General features: G+C 42.7%; 2 protein-coding genes across 5 annotated transcripts; both read left to right on the forward strand.

Moving 5' to 3' along the window:
* The first annotated feature begins 2,630 nt into the window (after nt 1–2,630).
* On the forward strand, nt 2,631–4,340 carry LOC123421697 (alkane hydroxylase MAH1-like). Its single transcript, XM_045107581.1, has one exon. It carries the CDS (start codon nt 2,752–2,754, stop codon nt 4,270–4,272), a length of 1,521 nt encoding a protein of 506 aa, XP_044963516.1. The 5' UTR covers nt 2,631–2,751; the 3' UTR covers nt 4,273–4,340.
* A 7,663-nt stretch (nt 4,341–12,003) lies between these two features.
* LOC123421713 (probable fatty acyl-CoA reductase 4) lies at nt 12,004–15,959 on the forward strand. Of its 4 annotated transcripts, XR_006619938.1 has the most exons (10): nt 12,004–12,188; nt 12,576–12,679; nt 12,882–13,087; nt 13,195–13,295; nt 13,418–13,613; nt 13,755–13,925; nt 14,093–14,174; nt 14,304–14,683; nt 14,761–15,173; nt 15,261–15,959. XR_006619938.1 is itself a non-coding variant. In XM_045107583.1 (9 exons), exons 1-9 carry the CDS (start codon nt 12,098–12,100, stop codon nt 14,960–14,962), a joined length of 1,533 nt encoding a protein of 510 aa, XP_044963518.1. In that variant the 5' UTR covers nt 12,004–12,097; the 3' UTR covers nt 14,963–15,959. The 4 variants fall into 4 exon arrangements, 3 of the variants coding, with proteins under 3 accessions (XP_044963518.1, XP_044963519.1, XP_044963522.1); XM_045107583.1 differs by having other exon boundaries at nt 14,761–15,959; XM_045107584.1 differs by lacking the exon at nt 13,755–13,925 and having other exon boundaries at nt 14,761–15,959.
* Nucleotides 15,960–20,729: the final 4,770 nt, after the last annotated feature.

Raw genomic sequence — 20,729 nt, forward strand, 5'->3', positions numbered from 1 at the left:
ATTGACTGAAGCAAAAAAGGCGTGTAGACCCGCACTATCAGCGACACCAGTCCACTTTCTCGTTGTTTTCCACAGTTCCCTCCCTTTTCCTCCCCACCATCCCTCATCTCTCCCGCAGCTCCCGCCTTTTTCCACAGACCCCCCCCCCCACCTTGCCGCCGAAGAAGTACGTTGCCCCTCCTCAACCCACTGATCCCCAGTCTAAGCCAAGGAAGCTGAGGGAGCCGATGCCAAGGCCCTCGGGCTTGACAAACGCCCAGTGAAAGGCCGACGTTGGTCGCCGAGAGGCGGTCACCAACGGCTGGCAAAACATATTCAACATGAAGAAGGCCAGGGACGCGGCGACGGAGCAGGAGGAGTCATCTCGTGCAGCCATGGCGAACACACACTAGATCCTTCCGCCTCAATAGACATGCCAGTACCCACAAGGCAAGCGGGGTAGCCAGCAAAGCGTCGCATTGCTGGCCAGCTTCTCACTGCCAGTGTGGGGGTACGCGCACTCGCCTGAATACGCCGCGGTGACGCGCTCGACAGCTTGAACCCTAACACCACCTTCCCGCATTGCTTTCTGTCGTGCCCCTCCGTCTTCATCAGCCCCGACCCACGCACACCCTCCGCTTTTACTGTCGGACTCGCCATCTAGTACGGCTACTCGTCGACGTACTCAGGCTTGTCTGCGACGAATGTGCGTCGTGGACCCCTGCCCTTCGCACCAAGGTCATCACAGTTCAGCAGCGCCAACGCCAAGATGGACGAGATCATCAAGAACGGCTCGGCCGCTGCCGCTTCTTGCCTCCAGTTCCGCACGCAAGAGGAAACACTGGACAACGTCGGTGACATGGAGGACATCGAGAACGACGATGTCGAGGAGGAGTTGGAAGAGGAACAATCGGCGGCACCAGCGACCAATGGCGGGAGAAAGAAGGGGTGTCCGTCCAACGCCAAGCCGTCCGAGCCTCGTGTCAAGTGGACGCCAAAGGAAGACGAGTGCCTCCCCGAAGCCTGGAAGGCTGTCAGCATCGACCCGATCACATGCGCGAATCAGAATGCCTACACCTACTGGAAAAGGGTCAAGACGGCATTCGATGAGAGTAAGATGGTCGACCCTGAGTTTCCAGTGTCCACATGGATCGCGGCGAGAAGGCCATGGCCAAACATTGGGCGACCATCCAGCTAGCCTGCAACAAGTGGCATGTGATTCAGGAGGAGGTCATTGGTCGCCCGGAGAGCAGCGTGAACGTCGAGCGTCTCGTATGTCCATAGCCTTCTCGCCCAGCTCATCACTATGTACGCCGCCGACACGTGTTCTTCATGTGTGCAGATGGTCTGAATGTTCGACATGCTTTGGCAGGACAATAGCAACCTCGAGTTCAAGTTCCTTCATGTCTTTGCAAAGATCGATTTGTGTGACAAATGGACAAAGGTCCAGCTCGCTCTCACCAAGAACAAGGACGGCATCCACAACACGGGCACGCCTGTCTCGGGGGCGGCAGAAGGGCGTCCTAATGGCAACAAGAGAGCCAAGGTGGTGAGGGATGCAGACGTCAATAGAACAACAGCACTGGCTGGTGAAGGCGTGGTACATGACGGAGCGCGACGTCATCTTGAATCTCACAACAGGATCGGCGGCGACCACATCCCCGCCCACGCCAACGCCGAGAACTGCAGCTGCAACCACAACGGCAACGCCAACACAAACAGCCCACGCCAATGCCGAACACTGCAACGGCACCCATGCCAACGCCAAGCACTGCAACGGCGACCACAACGCCTGGGTAGAGCTCTCCCACCCCTGCAGGAGAGGAGCTTGCCATTTAACTTCCATGTATATGGTTCCTACCCTTTTGATCGTCGGACTTCGGCTATGTTCGATCGCCGACCTGTGCCATGATGATCGCCGAACCTGTGCCATTTTTTCGTAGGGGAAGGAGAACTTTGAATTTATGTGCGTCTGGGGCCGAAACCTGGGAGGAGGGGGAGGGGGGCGGATGGAAACGTGTGCCCCCAAGCCGAAAATAACGCCGGTGCAAACGCACAAACGCCATCGCCGGATACGTTGGGGGGCCAAACGGCTGGAAATGCTCTTAGACGTAGTCCTATAAAAACGCGCATGCTTCTTTCATTCCCGGCAGTCCATAAAGGGTCGGTGATCCTCCCGCTGTGATGCCGGCACACCTGTTTTGGCTCATTTGCAAGCATCATGTCTCAGCAGTCCGACACGGTTCCTGGTTCAGGAAGGTAGCTCCAGAGCAGTAAACCCTCTCTAATAGTTATTGCTAAGCATCCTTCCTTTAACAATTTAGCAACTAAAATTCTTCATGCATTAATGCGTTTATTTCATTTAAGTGTTTTGTCTAGGTTCACGTGACTGGCATTGTTTCTTACGATTTCTTTCTGGGGTTGTCACACCCATTTCTCTTATCTTAATTAGTAATTACCTTGCTATATCAATTTTTTTATCTACATAACAATCTTAGCATTTGTATAAGGTGGAGCATTGGAAGAGGCCATTAGGATGGGGAGGATACTTGGTTTTAATGTATCTAAATGACTGGTTGTGGTTGGTTGACCTGAACTGGATAATGCGAAGCGCGTGCAGTTCGCTATAGTGTGTAGTACCAATTAATGGAGTTGAACAACTACAACATGAAACCCTGCACACATCCCTCACACCAGTGTATAAATCAAGCCACCGCCATATCCATTACAGCATAAAGTTCAGTAGTTGCATATCCCACACTCCTGCCAACAATGTTGATTTCTTTGTTCTCACAAGAGCTGCTATTCTTCACAGTAGTCGTGCCTTTTGTTTTCGTATACTTGTGCTACAGGTCTAGTAGTATATCAAAAAACACATCAGCGCATGCTACAAACTGGCCAATATTCCACATGTTGCCTGCACTCATAGTGAACCTTTATAACATTCATGACTGTATTGCTGCCGTCCTAGCCCAAAATAGCCAGAACACCAGGATACATCTTCCCGGTAGGCGCATCTTCATGACTTGCGACCCTGCGAATGTCCGTCACATCTTTACGACCAACTACACAAACTTCCCCAAGGGCATGGAGTTTGCAGCCATCTTCGACATCATGGATCGTACTCTCTTCACCATAGATGGTGAGCCCGCTCGCCGGCAACGCGCGAAATTGCAGAGCGTGCTCAGCAGCCCACAGTTGGTTGCTAGTATGGCGGCTTGCTGCCGCAACAAGTTGGAGAATGGCCTCCTTCCATTCTTTACCGATATGGCGAGCACTAACGCTCCATTCGACATGCAAGAGGTGATATCAAGGTTTATATTTGATCTGGCAGCCATGCCTATCTTTGGCGTGGACCCTGGTCTCGTGTCCTCAGACATGCTTTCCGTGGAAGTTGCGATGGCCATGGACACTGTCATGGAGGTAGGTTTTATTCGGCACATGATGCCGGATTTTTGCTGGAAGGCTATGAGGCGGCTAAACATCGGCCCTGAGAGAAAGCTCCATGCGGCACACACTGTGTTACAAGGGTTCATTAAAAATATGATAGAGAGCAAGAAGATCAAGGGAGGATGTATATGTAATCGCGAGGAGCAACAGGGTGTGGATATCTTGTCTTCCTATGTCAACGACCCAGACTACTCCAACGACGGCTTGTTTCGTGCAATGCTCGGTTTCATGTTTGCTGGGAGGGACACAATTGGTACAATCTTGCCATGGATCTTCTACAACCTTGCCCAGAATCCTAACATCGTGTCAGTCATCCGCAATGAACTCTCACCAATTGCGTCACGCAAAATAGGTGCGGGTAGGGGTGCCATTGTGATCTTTGAGCCAGAGGAGATAAAATCCTTGGTCTATTTGCAAGCTACCTTATTCGAGACTCTCAGGTTGTACCCACCGGCACCATTTGAGCGGAAGACAGTTGTCGCGGATGATATCATGCCGAGTGGCCATAAGGTGAAAGCCGGTGACACCATCTTCATTTCTGTCCACTCTATGGGAAGAATGGAGGACGTGTGGGGAAAAGATTGCCATGACTACAACCCATATAGGTGGATCTCGGAGGACAACAAGCTGTGTTATGTACCATCTCACAAGTTCTTGTCCTTCAACTCGGGTCCGAGGACGTGCCTCGGTAAGGACATCGCTATTATGCAGATGAAAACCGTCGTTGCTGCAGTGTTGTGGAACTTCGACATGGAGGTGGTGCAAGGGCAGAGTATCCAACCCAAGATGTCTTGTATACTTCATATGAAAAATGGGCTCATAGTGAAGCTTAAGAAGCGATAAATGTAACATCGGGTTCTCTTTATGGGGCGATGGAATAAATACAAATTTCATGTTGTGGATATGTTAATAAGGCCATAATGATATTATTAAATGTACACTTTAAGAATTTTTTTTGCGGACTGAGAGTAATGTTGAACCTCCTCTACATCCAGCATGAACAAACCAAGGTGAACAAAATAAGATGTTCGCAATGTTGACTTTTTTATTGCTTGATGAAAAGCAGCTGACAGCCCAACGATTAATGGAAGGATGGTTATTACAACATGCTGATAAATACAGTTAGAAGCTGAATTATAGGCATCTAAACACCAGCATCGAGAACAGAGTTACAGAGACAAGCATGCCTCCGCCGGTGCGCCACCTTCTTCCATGATTGTAGATGCAATGGCCCTGTTAGATAAAACAAGATCAACGAGACATCAGAGACACGGATTTTACATGAAAACCTTTACGGAAGAAAACCATGGACGCACGAAGGCGCAATCACTATGAGGGTGGAGTATTACAAGCACGAGACGACAGACCGTCTTTAGGTGCGACTACATGAAATATATATGACGGGCAATACAGGAGAGTCCTTGGAGGACAAGTAAACGAGTTGTACTCGTACGCGTCGGTACCAACGCAAAGGCCCACACCGTTTGTACTACGTCTAGTCCAATACGGTAGAATTTGGATCACAATTTAACAATCTTCATCTTGAGCCAAATTCCCTCCAGTAGTCGAAGAAAGTAAATAACTCCATCCAAATCAGCATAAACACCTTGTGCGTCAAAGTCCAAAGGACTAGTGAGAAATACCAACTAAGCCTGAGCAAAGCTCAAATTTATTGGTAGGAACTGGCTTTGTCATCATATCAGCTGGATTATCATGAGTACTTATCTTGCATACCTTCAAATCACTTTTAGCAACAACATCTCGAACATAGTGAAATCTGACATCAATGTGTTTTGTTCTCTCATGATACATTGGATTCTTTGTAAGATACATAGCACTCTGACTGTCAGAAAATATGGTAGGGCAAGATGAATCTTCACAAAGCTCAGTGTACAAACCTCTCAACCAGATAGCTTCTTTGCATGCCTCAGAAATAGCCATATACTCGGCATCAGTAGTGGAACAAGCCATAATATACTGCAAAGTTGCTCTCCAACTCACAGCACAACCACCAATGGTGAAAACATAACCTGTGAGCGATCTTCTCTTATCCAAATCACTAGCAAAATCAGAATCAACAAAACCAACAAGTCCATCTCCAGTCTTCCCGAACTGTAAGTAAGCATTAGAAGTACCTCGCAGGTATATGAAAATCCACTGAACTGCATTCCAATGCTCTTTTCCAGGATTAGTCATGTATCTACTAACAACACTCAGTGAATGAGATAAATCTGGACGAGAACAAACCATGTCATACATAAGTGAACCAACTGCACTCGAATAGGGAACTCTAGACATGTACTCAATACCTGCATCTGACTCAGGACATAAGGCTGATGATAATTTAAAGTGTGCAGCTAACGGAGTACTTGCTGGCTTGGCATTATACATATTAAAATGACGAAGAACTTTATCAATATATCCCTTCTGACTGAGATATAATTTTCCAGACGGTCTATCTGTGGATATTTCCATGCCAGGTATTTTATTTGCTGCACCCAAATCCTTCGTCTCAAATTCATTACTCAATTGCTTCTTTAGTTCATCAATCTCTTACATGCTCTTTGCAGCAATTAACATATCATCAACATAAAGGAGCAAATAAATAGCTGAACCATTGACAGTTTTCAAATAAACACAACTATCATAACTAGACCGATTGAGACCTTGAGAGAGCATAAAGGTGTCAAATCTTTTGTACCACTGTCGAGGGGATTGCTTCAATCCATAAAGAGATTTCTTTAACTTACAGATAAGCTTTTCTTTTCCAGGAATAACAAAACCTTCAGGTTGTTCCATATAAATATCCTCTTCTAATTCTCCATGTAAGAATGCAGTTATAACATCCAATTGTTCAAGCTTAAAATCATTCATGGCAACAATACTAAATAAAGTGCGAATAGAGCTATGCTTCACAATTGGAGAAAAGACTTCGTTATAGTCAATACCTGGAATTTGGCTATAACCTTTAGCAACCAACCTTGCTTTATAGCTTGCCTCATCATTAGGAGAAACACCTTTCTTTATTTTGAAAACCCACTTGCAACGAATAGGTTTCTTCTCTCTAGGTAATCTTACTAAATCCCAAGTGCCATTCTTTTCAAGTGATTCCATCTCATCATGCATAAGAGTTATCCAGTTATTACGATCACCAGAAATAATAGCCTCGGAATATGAAGAAGGCTCAGCATTACCTTCAATTTCTTCTGCAACAGATAAAGCAAAAGAAACAATATTGCACTCCTCAATTAACCTTTCAGGTGCATTACAACCCCGCCTAACTCTGTCACGTGCGAGATTCCAACTGGGTGGAACAATATGCTGATTTGGAGTGACATGTTCATCATCAAAGACGTGTTCATCATGTGCATCAATATTTTCCTTATCAGAAGTATCACCTGAATCGATAACATGCTCCACCTGAACAGTAGGCTGCTGAACAGTAGACTGATGTTCACTCTCAACAGGAACATTATTAGATGGAACATCATGTAACATAGCAGATTCATTAAAGATAACGTTCCTGCTAATAACAATCTTTTGTGTTTCAGGATTCCACAATTTAAAACCTTTAACGCCAGATTTATAACCAAGAAAGATGCACTTAACAGCCTTTGGCTCCAATTTTCCATTATCAACATGAGCATAAGCAGTGCAACCAAAAACTCTCAACTGTGAATAATCAGCAGTTGAACCAGATCATACCTCAATTGGAGTTTTCTTATTAAGAGGAATAGATGGTGAACGGTTGATGAGATAACAAGTAGTGGAAGCGGCCTCAGCCAAAAAACGCCTATGCAAACCTGCATTGGACAACATGCATCGGGCTCTGGAAAGAATGGTCCTGTCCATACGCTCAGCAACACCGTTTTGTTGAGGAGTATAAGGAACGGTGTGGTGTCTGAAAATGCCTTCAGACTTGCAATAATTCCCAAATTGCTTAGAACAGAATTCCATACCATTATCAGTGCGAAGTATTTTTACCTTCTTTTCAGTTTGTCTCTCAATCATAATCTTCCACTCCTTAAAAGCTGAGAAACCTTGCCATTTATGCTTCAAGACATAAGGCCAAACCTTTCTCGAATAATCATCAATAATAGTCAACATGTAACTAGCACCATCTAGTGAGTTTTTCCGAGATGGTCCCCATAAATCAGAATGCACATAATCAAGAATACCTTCAGTTGTATGCGTCGAAGTGTTGAACTTCACCCTCTTGTGCTTGCCGAAGATACAATGCTCACAAAATTTCAATTTACCAGTTTGATATCCTTTAAGAAGACCTCTCTTATTTAACTCTGCCAAACCAAGTTCACTCATATGTCCAAGACGCATATGCCAAAGGTTAGAAGCATCACAATCAGAATTCTTTGAAATAATTGGAGTAGCGTTACCCGAATCTGTAGAACCTCAAAGGTAATAAAGATCATTGGTCGAACTTAAGTCAACTTTCATCACAATGAGAGAACCTTTGCTGACCTTCAAAACGCTATCTCCACCTGAATACTTGTACCCCTTTGCATCAAGGGCACTCACAGAGATAAGATTTTTCTTCATCTTCGGAATATACCGAACATCTGTCAAAGTTCTGATTGTGCCATCAAACATCTTGATTCGAATGGAACCAATGCCTTCAATCTTGCATGGTGAATTATAAAAACCCAAAACGGAACCAGCAGCAGTAGTAGAATCAAAATTAGTAAACCAATCTCTATGTGGGCACATATGAAAAGTACACGCAGTGTCAAGTACCCACTCATCATTGGTCTCAGCACATCCAGCAATAACAACAAGAGCATCATCGTAACTTTCATCACGAGCAACATTAGCAGAATTTTCACCTTGTTTGTTACCTTTCGGTTTTATGTGTCGTTCCTCTTTTCCTTGTTCTGCAACTTGAAACATTCTGAGATGTCATGCCCGTCTCTCTTGCAATATCTGCAAGACTGCTTCTTGTCTCTGGATTGCGACCGGCCCCTCTGGCCGTTCTTACTTTTGCCACGGTTTCCATTATGTTAGTTCTTTTCCTTTGTCCTGCCATGAACAGATAATCCCTCGGCTTGGGATGAACTTGAACCATCATGAGGCACCATTAATTTCATCTTGTCCTTAGAGTTCAAAGCTTCATAAACTTCATTAAGCGTGAGATTATCACGACTGTATAATATGGTGTCTCGAAAATTGGTATAAGAACTTGGCAGCGAACAAAGTAACATTAAAGCAGTATCTTCTTTATCATACGTAACCTCCATTGCAGCTAGATCGGATATGATCTCTTTAAATTCTGAAATATGAGTCAAAACATTTCCTCCCTCGGGTAACATGTGCATGAATAATTTTTGCTTCAGATGCATCTTGCTGGTGAGATGTTTTGTCATGTAAATCCCTTCCAGCTTTAACCATAGAGCGGCGACAGTTTTCTAGCTCAATACTTCCTGCAAAATATTATTATGCAAATGGAGTTGAATTTGTGACAAAGCCTTACGATCCCTTCTTTTCTCCTCAGCAGTCCAATCCTCAGTTCTATTCTTCCCAAAACTATCAATTGCATCATCGTAGTCGGCCTGCGCCAACAACGCCCGCATCTTGACTTGTCATAGGGTAAACCTTGTGTCACGGTCCAGCAGCGGAAGATCGTACTTCATGGAAACCATGAGTAGATAAATCTGTCTACACAAAGTAGTACAAGCCGGTAGAGAAAATTCCTGACAGAATTAATATGCAGAGCAAAGAACTAGAAACAGTAGCACCTGGTAGCTTCGGTTGTGGATGTAGCAATTGAGAACGAATCAAAAAATAAAAAATCTGATTTATAAACCAACCTTGACTACCACGTGAGTAGCTGTGGCCTTGGTCTTGGTTACGTGTAGCAGCAGCAACTTGCTTGATGGATTTTGCTCTGTGTGGCTGGAAAGTAGCAGCAGCAGGGACTTGCGGCAGTACTCGGATCTGACGAGCAGCTACAGCCACGAATCTTGGTTGCGTGGAGCAGCAGCACTTTGCGGTAACAGCGGCGGCCTCCTGGCGAGCGAAAAAACGGATCGGGTCACGACGAGGCGCGCGATGGAACCGAGGCGCGAACGAAAAACCGGATCGAGACGGGAAACAGCGGCCGCCTCGGCTTATATGACAGCAGCGTACGGCGGCCCACGGCAGCAGAGTTGCTGTCGGTCTCGGATCCAGAGACGCGTGCGATGGGGCACGCTTCAGAACCTAGTAGCAAAATGGTTCGTGCGTTGTAACGAAATAAAAAAACATAATTTTTAATAATAATGATCATATTATATTCATACATCATTGTTTGATTTTGTAATTTTATGCACAAATGCAACAAAATGTTTCTTTTTTTAAATTTATTCACAAGTTGAAACAATCTTTACATTTAAAAAATATATATCATGGTTGTTAAAAATCTTGGTAACTCAAAGAATTATTTTTAGTTTCAAGAATTGTTTTTAAAAAACATACAATAATAATCGGATCCATCCAACAGTTAATTCTTCAAAAATCACACGAGTATATTTTCACAAAGACTTAGAAGCATTAATGTTTAATTACATACATTAGATCTTTCATGAACAATTTTACAAATATGAGAACAATTTTAAAATCGAGAACATTTTTTACAATTTACAAACATTTACTGAAAATCGTGAATAGTTTTTATATTTCAAATGGGTTTAAATATTTTCTTTTGAATTGGCGAACAATTCTAGAAAAGACGAACATAATTTTTTATGTTGGAGGATTTTACTTTAAATTCACAAACATTTTTGAAACGCATGAAGTTTTTCTGAATAAACAAACATTTTTATAAGTCAGTAATATATTTATTAAATTCATGGACATTGTTTTGGAATTTGCCAAAAAAAATATAAAAATCCGGCGCCTTTTTTTAGTCCACAAACATTTTATGTTTTCGTCAACATTTTAATTCAAAATTCCTATTTTTTAATATGCAAGTGCTTTTGTAATTCTAAATTATTTAAATTAGAAGTAAACAAAAATGGAACAAAAAAATTTAAATAAAAAAAGAAACTATCAAAACAGGCATTAGCTATTTTTAAAATTTAGGACATTTTTTAAATGCATTAACATATTTTGAATTAGAAAGCATTTTGTTAAATTTTTATAATAATTTTTAATACATGGAGTTTGATTTGAAATCATGGACTTTTCTTATTTTACAAACATGTTTTCAAACTTGCAAACATTTTATTGTATATGCGAGCATTTTATACAAAAACTCCGAGCAGTTTTTGAAGTCACAAACATTTTATTTTTTAAATATGTTGATTTAAAATTTTAGTTTTATTAAAATTTTAAAGGTTATTTGAAGTTCTAAATTATTTAAAATAGAAAAATAAAATGGAACTGGAGATAAATAAATAAACGGAACTAAAAAACTGGCGCCTGTGCATGGGCCGGTCCATACGGTGTGCTGGATATTCTCCCAGGGTGCAGAGCGTAATATAGGAGGTTTTTACATGGGTCGACCCAGTCCGAGATTTTTCGTTTTGTGAAACGTTTTCTATTACTTACCGGTGGCATGGTGGGTAATTTATGCAAACTTCAGGGGCAATTTTCATGACGTACCACATAAGCAATAGGTGCTTTATTAATAGGTAAAGAATCTCTCTCGATCTGAAATCTCGTATACTATAGAACCTCAGCTTTGTATACCACTTGTTAGATAAAACGAGATCAACAAGACACGAGAGACACGGATTTTACGTGGAAACCCTTATGGAAGAAAACCACGGACGCACGAAGGCGCAATCACTGTGAGGATGGAGTATTACAAGCACGAGACGACAACCCGTCTTTAGGTGCGACTACATAGAATATATATGAGGGGCAATACATGAGAGTCCTTGAAGGATAAGTAAACGAGTTGTACTTGTACGTGTCGGTACCAACGCAAAGGCCCACACCGTTTGTACTACGTCTAGTCCAATACGGTAGAATTTCGATCACAATTTAACACGGACCGGAAGTGGGTGGTGGAAGAAACTTTCGCCGCGACCCCAGCATTGAGGCGGGACTGCCTCTGAGCTCACAGGAGCACTAGTATAAAAATGGCCTACGGCCCCGGTTTGGTTGGGCCATTAGTCCTCGTTCACGAACCGGGACTAAACTGTTGAGTAATCCAAACATTACAATGAGTTATTCTTGGTAAGTATTGGTGTCTTTCATGTTGAGTTCGGTTAGGATTAGAAGTGTGATCAACGTTGCCGGATCATTAGCAGTACTAGTAGTATATACGTGTGTGTTGGAGATTAAATTTTAAGGGATCGGTGATGCTCTCTTGCTTCGTTGGTTGCTGGGTAGTGACGGACTGACTGTAATCCTTTCAAAGGCAAACCTACTCCAACAGCACTGATAGCTTTCATTTTCGAAGCTATAGCATTCCAATATAGGTCCTTGGTTTTAATTGGACGGCACCTAGTACGTAACTAGGCAAGCGAATTGCCACGGCTAATTACGGCTCTCAACTGCTGAAAATTTAGACTCTCCTCCCCCTCCACACGCGCGCACCTGATGGACCGTGTATAAATATATTGTATGTATGCACGAGCTTCTTCCGAGTCACAACCTTACACCAAGCATCTCTTCAGTCCTTCTTTTCTCTCTCTCCCACCGACACACAAGCACAAGAAAAAGCAGGATGGTTAGCACACTAAATGAACAAAAGATCAGTGGATACTTCAAGAACAAAAGCATCCTGATCACTGGATCAACAGGCTTTCTTGGAAAGGGTATGCATGCATGCATAGTCTCTACTCACACACATATCACACATGCATGTATTATTTTGTTTGCAAATCTAGAAGAATAAGTGACGCCCACGGTACATGAACATTGCAGGCAAGAGCATTATGGTGCATCAGCTGTAAAAAAAAGGCGTTTTTAGCACCCTAAACTTGGCTTAATTTTTTTATTATGAAAAACACCTTGTCTATTGAAAAGCACATACCATCAAAACTACGGTCGGCCCGTATTCTGCGCTGACGTGGATCTATGGGCAAATGGCTCGCATATTGAGGGTGTGAATGAACAAACAGCACTTTGTTGTTAAGTTTATATGTCTGGGCCTACCGTTGCATCATGCTCATGTGTTAAATAGTTCTGGTGCATATGTGCAGTACTGGTGGAGAAGGTACTGAGAGTTCAGCCTGATGTGAAGAAAATCTATCTCCCGGTTCGAGCGGTCAATCAAGCGGCGGCGAAACAACGGGTGGAGACTGAGGTAGTGTTGTCCATGCATCAAGGTTCTTCATGATCTAGCCCTGCAGTCGTCTCTTAATTCTTTCATCCTTTCTACTTGGTTTTGGTGCTCATTTTTCTGTGAGTTAAGCGTGCACTTATTTTCGGGAAAATTTAAGCATGCACCTCAATCATGATGAGAAGTACCGTAGATCAATTACATCATCAGAACGATGCATGTGCAGGTCATAAGGAAGGAGTTGTTCGGACTTTTGAGGGAGAAGCACGGGGACGGGTTTGAATCTTTCATTGCAGAGAAGGTGGTTCCATTGGCCGGAGACATGAGGTGCAAGGACTTCGGCATTGACTATGAGACTCTAACGGAGCTAAGACTGACCCACGAGCTAGAGGTCATTGTCAACGCCTCTGCCACGACCAACTTCTATGAAAGGTACATCTATACCATTTCCATTGCATTGACGTATTGTATGCTTGATCCGAGGAAAGTTCATGGTAAAAACCATAACGAGTATCTGCAATTGTGCATATGTGTGCAAGGTATGATGTGGCTCTCGATACGAACGTGATGGGTGTGAAGCATATGTGTAACTTTGCCAAGAAGTGCCCCAATCTTGACATGCTCCTCCACGTCTCCACGGGTACGGAAGTCATTAACTGTACAAAACTACCATTGACTATCCAAGTTCATGGATACCAAATAAGCTCCTCCTAGATTCGATTCATGAATCATGCTAATAAATCCATCAATGAATGGGCGTAGCTTACGTGGCGGGTGAGAAGCAAGGGCTGGTGCAGGAGAGGTTGTTCCAAGATAGTGAGACGCTGCGTGATGGGACCCACCTCGACATCGACATGGAGGTAAGGTTGGCGAAAAACCTCAAGAAGAAGATGGATGCTGATGTGTACACATCACCCAAGGCTCAGAGGAGGGCCATGAAGGACCTCGGCCTCACTAGGTGATCTTCATAATTATTGAAAAACTAAAGCTCTTTGGTGTGAAAATGAAAAGAAATTCAAAATACTACGGATCTTTCATAGTTTTTATAGTCAAACTAAGATACTTGTTTACACACGCAAAATATGAATTCTATGTGCAGGGCCCGACACTTTGGGTGGCCCAACACGTATGTGTTCACCAAATCCATGGGAGAGATGGTGTTGGGCCAGCAATTCGTGGGCGAGACTAGTGTCTCCGTTGTCATCATCCGTCCCACCGTTATCACAAGCCTACATAATGACCCTTTGCCTGGATGGATTGAAGGCGTCGGGTTCATACTAATCTTAGTTTTGTTTATCAACCACCAAACTGTAACATCATGTTGCATGTTCGAAATACAATTTGATACTTGTTCAACAACAACAAAAACAATACTAATTCCCCTAAATAATAATAATGATGATGATGATGATGATGATGATGATGATGATGATGCAGTTCAATCCACTCAATCTTGATTGGTTACGTAAAGAATGGACATACCAGCTTCTTGGCTAACCGCAATCTAATAATGGATGTGGTAAGCTAGCCACCTCGTATCGTGTTATCATGATCTTGTTCACGCAATGTTTCTGCTATGAGTGTATCTTTTATTAAGCTGTATTAAAAGGTGAATGAGACCCGAGGTTTTGGGCGTATGTTCTTGCAGATGCCCGGCGACATGGTGGTGAATGTGATGATGACAACGATGGTGGCACACAGCTCGTCCTTGTTGGAGAAGAAAAAGTCACATCTTGAACCAAACACACCGATGGTGTACCACGTGAGCTCGTCCCTACGCTACCCAGTGTCATACGCGGTGTTGTACGAGGCGGCATTTCGGTTCTTCAAGGAGCAACCCATCTCTGGTCTAGACGGACGCACCGTGCTCACTCATAAGATGTGGTTTATTGGCAACATATTCTTCTTTCGACTCTTCATGGTGCTTAGGTACCGCCTCCCCCTCGAGCTTCTCCACTTGATATCCGTCCTCTGTTGTGGCTTCTTCGGCCTTGATGATTTGTACCAAGAACTTGCACGCAAGTATAGGTTAGTCACTTTAACTCTTCTATGGTTGTATCACCTTGACGAGACAAAAATGACAACCTCTGTTACAATTGTTGAAGGCACGCAATGCAAATAGTGGACTTGTATGGTCCCTTCGCCCTATTCAAGGGGTGCTTCGTCGATGCCAACCTAAACAAGCTTAGACTCGCCATGGCCAATGACCATGGTAGTCTCTTCAATATTGACCCCAAGACCATCGATTGGGACGACTACTTCTATAGGGTCCACCTCCCCGGGGTCATCAAGTATATGCTCAAGTGAATTAACATACATCAAAGTTCCGGTGTTGCCTTATTAAATAAGAGGTTCTCGCAAATGCCATTCGAGGAGGGTCTTTTTTGTTGCCAAACATTTTGAGAATCCATGTGAAAAATAAAAGAACAAATGTCCATCTGGATAGAAAAGGAACCAATGTTGCATTTGTTTCTCGAAGGAAAAGGAATAATATGATATTAATCTCATTCTTGCTCAGGTATTTTTAGTTTCGTTTTCCTTGAGGATAGTGTGATTCAGTAATTGTATTTGTATAAGTTAAACTAATGAATTTTTCATAACGTAGTCACCTATGTGTTTCATTGAACGAAATTGAATCATGATTCATGTTCATCCAAGTGGAGACGGAAAAGAAAAGGAGTGGAGATCCGCGAGGATGACATCAGACGCCCATTGTGCCACAAGGCAGAGAGGGGGGAAGGGGTGTGTAATGCTTAGGCGGGCATTTCATTGTGGAGGGAGTGTTCCATTAAATTGGGACTAAGTTGGTTATTGAGGAGAAATATTAGGACTTTCAATGCATTTAACTCTTCTAGGAATTGACACTATAGAATTATCAATTTTAAACCAAACAATATTTTTCTTTTTGTTATCAATGCAACCCCCCCCCCCTCGTCCCTCAGAAACATATTATTTCTGTTTTTACGCATAACTCTATTTTCCATTTTGAAGGTCTTCAATTGTGCTCGGTTTTTAGCACAAATCACTATTTGTTCTATGCAAAACATTTTTTTGTTTACTCAAAATTAAGTGTATATATACATACACATATATATATTTGTAGTTTTGGCTTTTAGAATCAAAGAATTGTGTATTGTGTTAATCAATTGAGTTAAGGTATTCCCTAGCCCCACTAGTAGAAAACAAGGCTTTGGTCCACCTGAAGAAATCTCATTAGTCCCGGGTTCACCCACGAACCGGGACCTATGGTGTCATTAGTCTCGGTTCGTGAGGCCAGGGTGCCAGGCGGGCATCATGGGCCATTGGTCCCGGTTCCAGACACGAACCGGGACCAATAGGCAGGGACCGTTCATATCTCCCTTTAGTCCCGGTTGGTGGGTCAAACCGGGACCAGGTGGACCGTTCGTATCCCCCTTTAGTACCGGTTAGTAGAGAAAACCGGGACGAAGTGGTGGTGGCAACCGTTCGTATCACCCTTTAGTCCCGGTTGGTGGCTCAACCCGGGACTAAAGGACCAAACGGTTTGCATCCCGCTTCGCAAAAGCACGAACGAGAGCAGGGAGGTGCCGCATTTTCTTAGACAGGTGAAGGAACGGTGGCTTGACGGTGTGGTGGATCATGAGAAGTTCTTGGGGCTTGATCTGGAGTACACGGCCGATCAACGAGGTGTTGTCATCATCCAACTATGTTTCAAACACCATGTCTTGATCTTCCAATGGGCGAGGTATGTTTTGAGGCTTTCTTTGATCCAAGGTTATGAAAATTGCATATATATATATAGTGATTTCTTTAGGTTCCATTGGATAGCAATATGTAGTTTCTATATATGTTCCATTGGATAGGTAATTGACGGTTTCTTGATCAATTCATAGGATATGAAAATTGCATAGCATAGCAATATGTTTCATTTGAATCCTAAAGATAATTTTCACTTTAGTTGTAGTGAAACATTTTTCCTTGTTGCAGCAGTATGTAACATTTGTTCCATTTTAATATGTGGTTATTGCAGTAGTGACAAGCATTGTCCAGAACTCCTGGACTTCCTTCGCAGCCGCATCAGTTTTGCTACCGTTGACATAACGAACGACAAGCTGAAGATGAGGCACAGCTTCGGTATTGAGATACCAGTTGATTGCCTCATTGATCTCCAACAGGAATTCAGCCTTCGACATGAGAGGACTTCGATGCCTCATATGGCAGTCACCTTGATCGACGAGGAGTATGCTGATATGAAGACCAAATTCCCAAAGTCTCAGCACAAACTTTGGGAGAAGACCCCACTTGATCGTATCAACATTGAGTATGCAGCAAAAGATGCACACGTTTCATACGATTTGTACCGCAAGATTCGAGTCGTCAACTATGGCCGGCGTCACCTTAGAGCAGGTGGACATTCTGATTCAGATGATTCAGACGAGTAGTGTTCACAACGGCGAATACTTGTATATATATCTATGCTAGCTATTATCATGTACTGTTTGGACTAGTATCATTATGTACTGCTTGGACCAATTTATATATGTCTAGTTTCTGTGTGTGCCATTATAGTTTTCAAATTTGAATGGTTTAGCCCTTTCTAACTTCATTTGCCACTTTTCATGGTATCATGCATTTCCCACCTCGGAACTTTTGTACACGAAGTGCATCCAGTTTTTGCCGCAACCCTCTCAACTTTTTAGCACATGTTATGTGGATGAAATGATGATACCATGCCAACTTTTAACCTATTTAGAGTTCATTTGTAGTGTTTTTTAATTTCTGGACCATTTAGCTCAAAAAAATCTGTAAATGCATCAAAAATACCAAATGAACTGAGAAAGTGTTGAAAATTAATGATGTGGCCTTGAATGGTGCATTTTGAACACAAAAAAGTCTTGAGTTTAAATAAATTCAAAAAAATGAAATCTCTTTTATAACACATGAGTTTTCGTAAGAAACCCTAATACTTCGAAAGAGACTGTTCGATTTGTACACGAAGTGCATCAAGTTTTTGCCGCAACCCTCTAAAATTTTTAGCACATGCTATGTGGGAGAAATGATGATACCATGCCAACTTTCAACCTATTCAGAGTTCATTTATAGTGCTTTTCAATTTCTGGGCCATTTAGCTCAAAAAATCAGTAAATGCATCAAAAATACCAAATGAACTTATAAAATGTTGAAAATTGATGATGCGGCCTTGAATGGTGCATTTTGAACACACAAAAAGTCTTGAGTTCAAATAAGTTCAAAATAATGAAATCCCTTTTGTAATAGATGAGTTTTTGTAAGAAACCCTAATACTTTGAAAGAGATTGTCCGATTTGTACACGAAGTGTATTCAGTTTTTCCCGCAACCCTCTCAAGTTTTTAGCACATGCTATGTGAGTGAAATGATGATACCATCATGAATTTTCAACACTTTCTGACTTCATTTGGTATTTTTCATGCTTTTACTGATTTTTTAGAGCTAAATGACTCAGAAATTGAAAAGCACTACAAATGAACTCTTAATAGGTTGAAAGTTGGCACGGTATCATCATTTCACCCAAATAGCATGTGTTAAAAAATTGAGAGGGTTGCCACAAAAACTGGATGCACTTCGTGTACAAATCGGACAATCTCTTTCGAAGTATGAGGGTTTAATACGAAAACTCATCTGTTACAAAAGGCATTTTATTTTTTCAAACTTATTTCATTTTTTCCACATGGGTGCATGTATTAAAAACCATTACAACATGTCATGAATAGAGAAGTGACCAAATTAATAGAAATTCATCATCACATTAAAGCCAAAGTAAAGTAGTGACCAAAATAAATACATAACGTTCTTACACAGTTCTCATTATTGAACAACATATAGCTCTCTAGAGCAATTAGAACATACATTGAAACTAGTAAATTTAAATGCAACAACAAATGCGATCATAACCGCAACTAAGGTACAAATTGATCCAACGACATAATGATACCAAGCCTTAATATGAATGGCATATTTTTTAATGTTTCTAATCTTCAAGCGCATTGCATTCATCTTGATCTTGTGATCGTCACGCACATCGGCAACATCCAACTCCAATATCATCTTCTCCTCTTCAACTCTTTGTAATTTTTCTTTCAAGTTATTGTTTTCTTTTTCAACCAAATTTAACTTCTCAGCAAGAATTTGTATGTCGGTTCGAATTTCCGGTTCACATACCTCCTCGATAAAAAATATATGTCACGTTGGTCGGCATAATTGTCATAAACACTAAATAAAACAAATAGTTATAAAAGATAATATATAGCACATCCGAATTATAGACAGGACGAGGGCCAACGGAGGCGGATACCAAAACCATCGCACTATATAATAACAAACAATAATAGAAGTAAGAAAATTACACAAGTATCTATCTAAATCATACATGTAACAACTTTTTTCTTTTAGAAAGAAGATAAGAAGAAGAGACTAACCACGGTGGTGCCGACGCCGAGATGGGCGCGGGCGATCGACGGCGGCGAGGACGGGGAGGAGACACAGATGGACCGCCAAAGCTACACAAAACTAGAGGAAAATGGAGCTTGGACAAGGTGCTTCGAGAGGAGAAAGCTTAAGTGTGGCTTGGGCATTTCGTCGAACACCTCATGTGCATAGGAGGTGAGCTAGAGCACCACAAAGCTCTCCCACGATCGGCCAAAAAACAAAGCAGTGCACTGCTCTGCTCGCGGTCGGGTGGTATATATAGGCCAAGCATTGGTCCCGGTTTGTGGACGGAACTGCGAGTGAAGGACAACATTTGGTCCCGGTTCCAGCCAAAAACCGGGACCAATTGTTGTGGGCCAGGAGAGAGGCACATTCATCTCGGTTCATGTCTGGAACCGGGACCAAAGGGGCCAGACGAACCGGGACCAATGGCCCACGTGGCCCGTCCGGTGCCCTGGCCTCACCAACCGGGACCGATGCCCCCACGGGTCCCGGTTCGTAAGTGAACCGGGACTAATGTGATTTCAACAAGTGAACCAAAGTCCTCTTTTCTACTAGTGAAAGGCACATGGGTTTAACATGTTTCTATTACCCGAGCAATTATGACTCTTGGATGGAAAATATATCAATACTTCGATTTTTCAAAAAAGAGATGTATTTTTGTACATGTTTTCTTTATGATTTTCAAGTTCTATCATAAACACACAAAGAACTAAACAATCAAACATGCAACTTGGACAGACAAAAAATAGTACTAGATATATGTTAGGACATTGCTTAGCTCAAATTTAAGACGAGTAGCTCATGGAAATGGCCATCGACAGTACCTCTTCTTTTTCATATGATCCCTTAGCTCTTCAATGATGTCATCAACCTTGAGAGCGTGAGATGTATCAAGCTTTTTCATCCCAAGTTTATATTGTAAATTGTTGAGTAGCTCACTCATATCAGGCCTCTGCGAAACTGAAAAGAATGCCTTGCAATTGAATTGTGAGACAATCTTGTCATGGACTTGCTTGGCAAGTGTAGTATTACCAAGACCACCGAATCCCACTATTGACACCACTTTGAGTTTCTCTTGAGTATCCATCAACTGAGTCGCGACCTCCACCCTTGGGCCATCAATGCCCATGAGAGAATCTGCCTCCTGGTAGACCGGTCGAACGCGAGGATCAACAACCACAGCGCCATAGGCATGCTTCCAATCATCAACCTTGTACATCTGGCACCAGCATTCCCCTTTATGTCAAGGGCCTTGAGATCTTCCATCCGGTGGGCTATTCAAAGACAATGTCACAGCTTCTTGATACTTCGAACATTATTCTTGATGAAGCCTGACTTGGCATCATCAGCTCGAGACTGGTGCATGAAGTCGTTGATGCAATTCTCCATATCATAGGACATCTCCGTGATGTCGTCCCTCCAATCCTTGACAGTTGGGTCGAGCTCATCATCAATGAGCTCAAGCTTCTGTAGGATGACATTCATGGCGCTGAGTTCCTTCTGGAGGAAGGACGCCTGCTTCTTGACCCCTTTGAACTTGTTCTACTCATCACCCATGAGTGTGGTGAGCTTGCCGATGAGGGGGGGGTAGGCATCCAGCCTATGTTAGCCGGTTGTGGCATCCTT

The sequence above is a fragment of the Hordeum vulgare genome, chromosome 1H (assembly GCF_904849725.1).
Source record: "Hordeum vulgare subsp. vulgare chromosome 1H, MorexV3_pseudomolecules_assembly, whole genome shotgun sequence".
Classification (NCBI taxonomy): domain Eukaryota; kingdom Viridiplantae; phylum Streptophyta; class Magnoliopsida; order Poales; family Poaceae; genus Hordeum; species Hordeum vulgare.

Coding starts and splice junctions, on each gene's coding strand:
- LOC123421697 (XM_045107581.1), top strand. CDS start 2,752: ATGTTGATTTCTTTGTTCTCACAAGAGCTGCTATTCTTCACAGTAGTC.
- LOC123421713 (XM_045107583.1), top strand. CDS start 12,098: ATGGTTAGCACACTAAATGAACAAAAGATCAGTGGATACTTCAAGAAC. Junction 12,189..12,575: donor AACAGGCTTTCTTGGAAAGG/GTATGCATGCAT, acceptor GCATATGTGCAG/TACTGGTGGAGAAGGTACTG. Junction 14,684..14,760: donor GAACTTGCACGCAAGTATAG/GTTAGTCACTTT, acceptor CAATTGTTGAAG/GCACGCAATGCAAATAGTGG.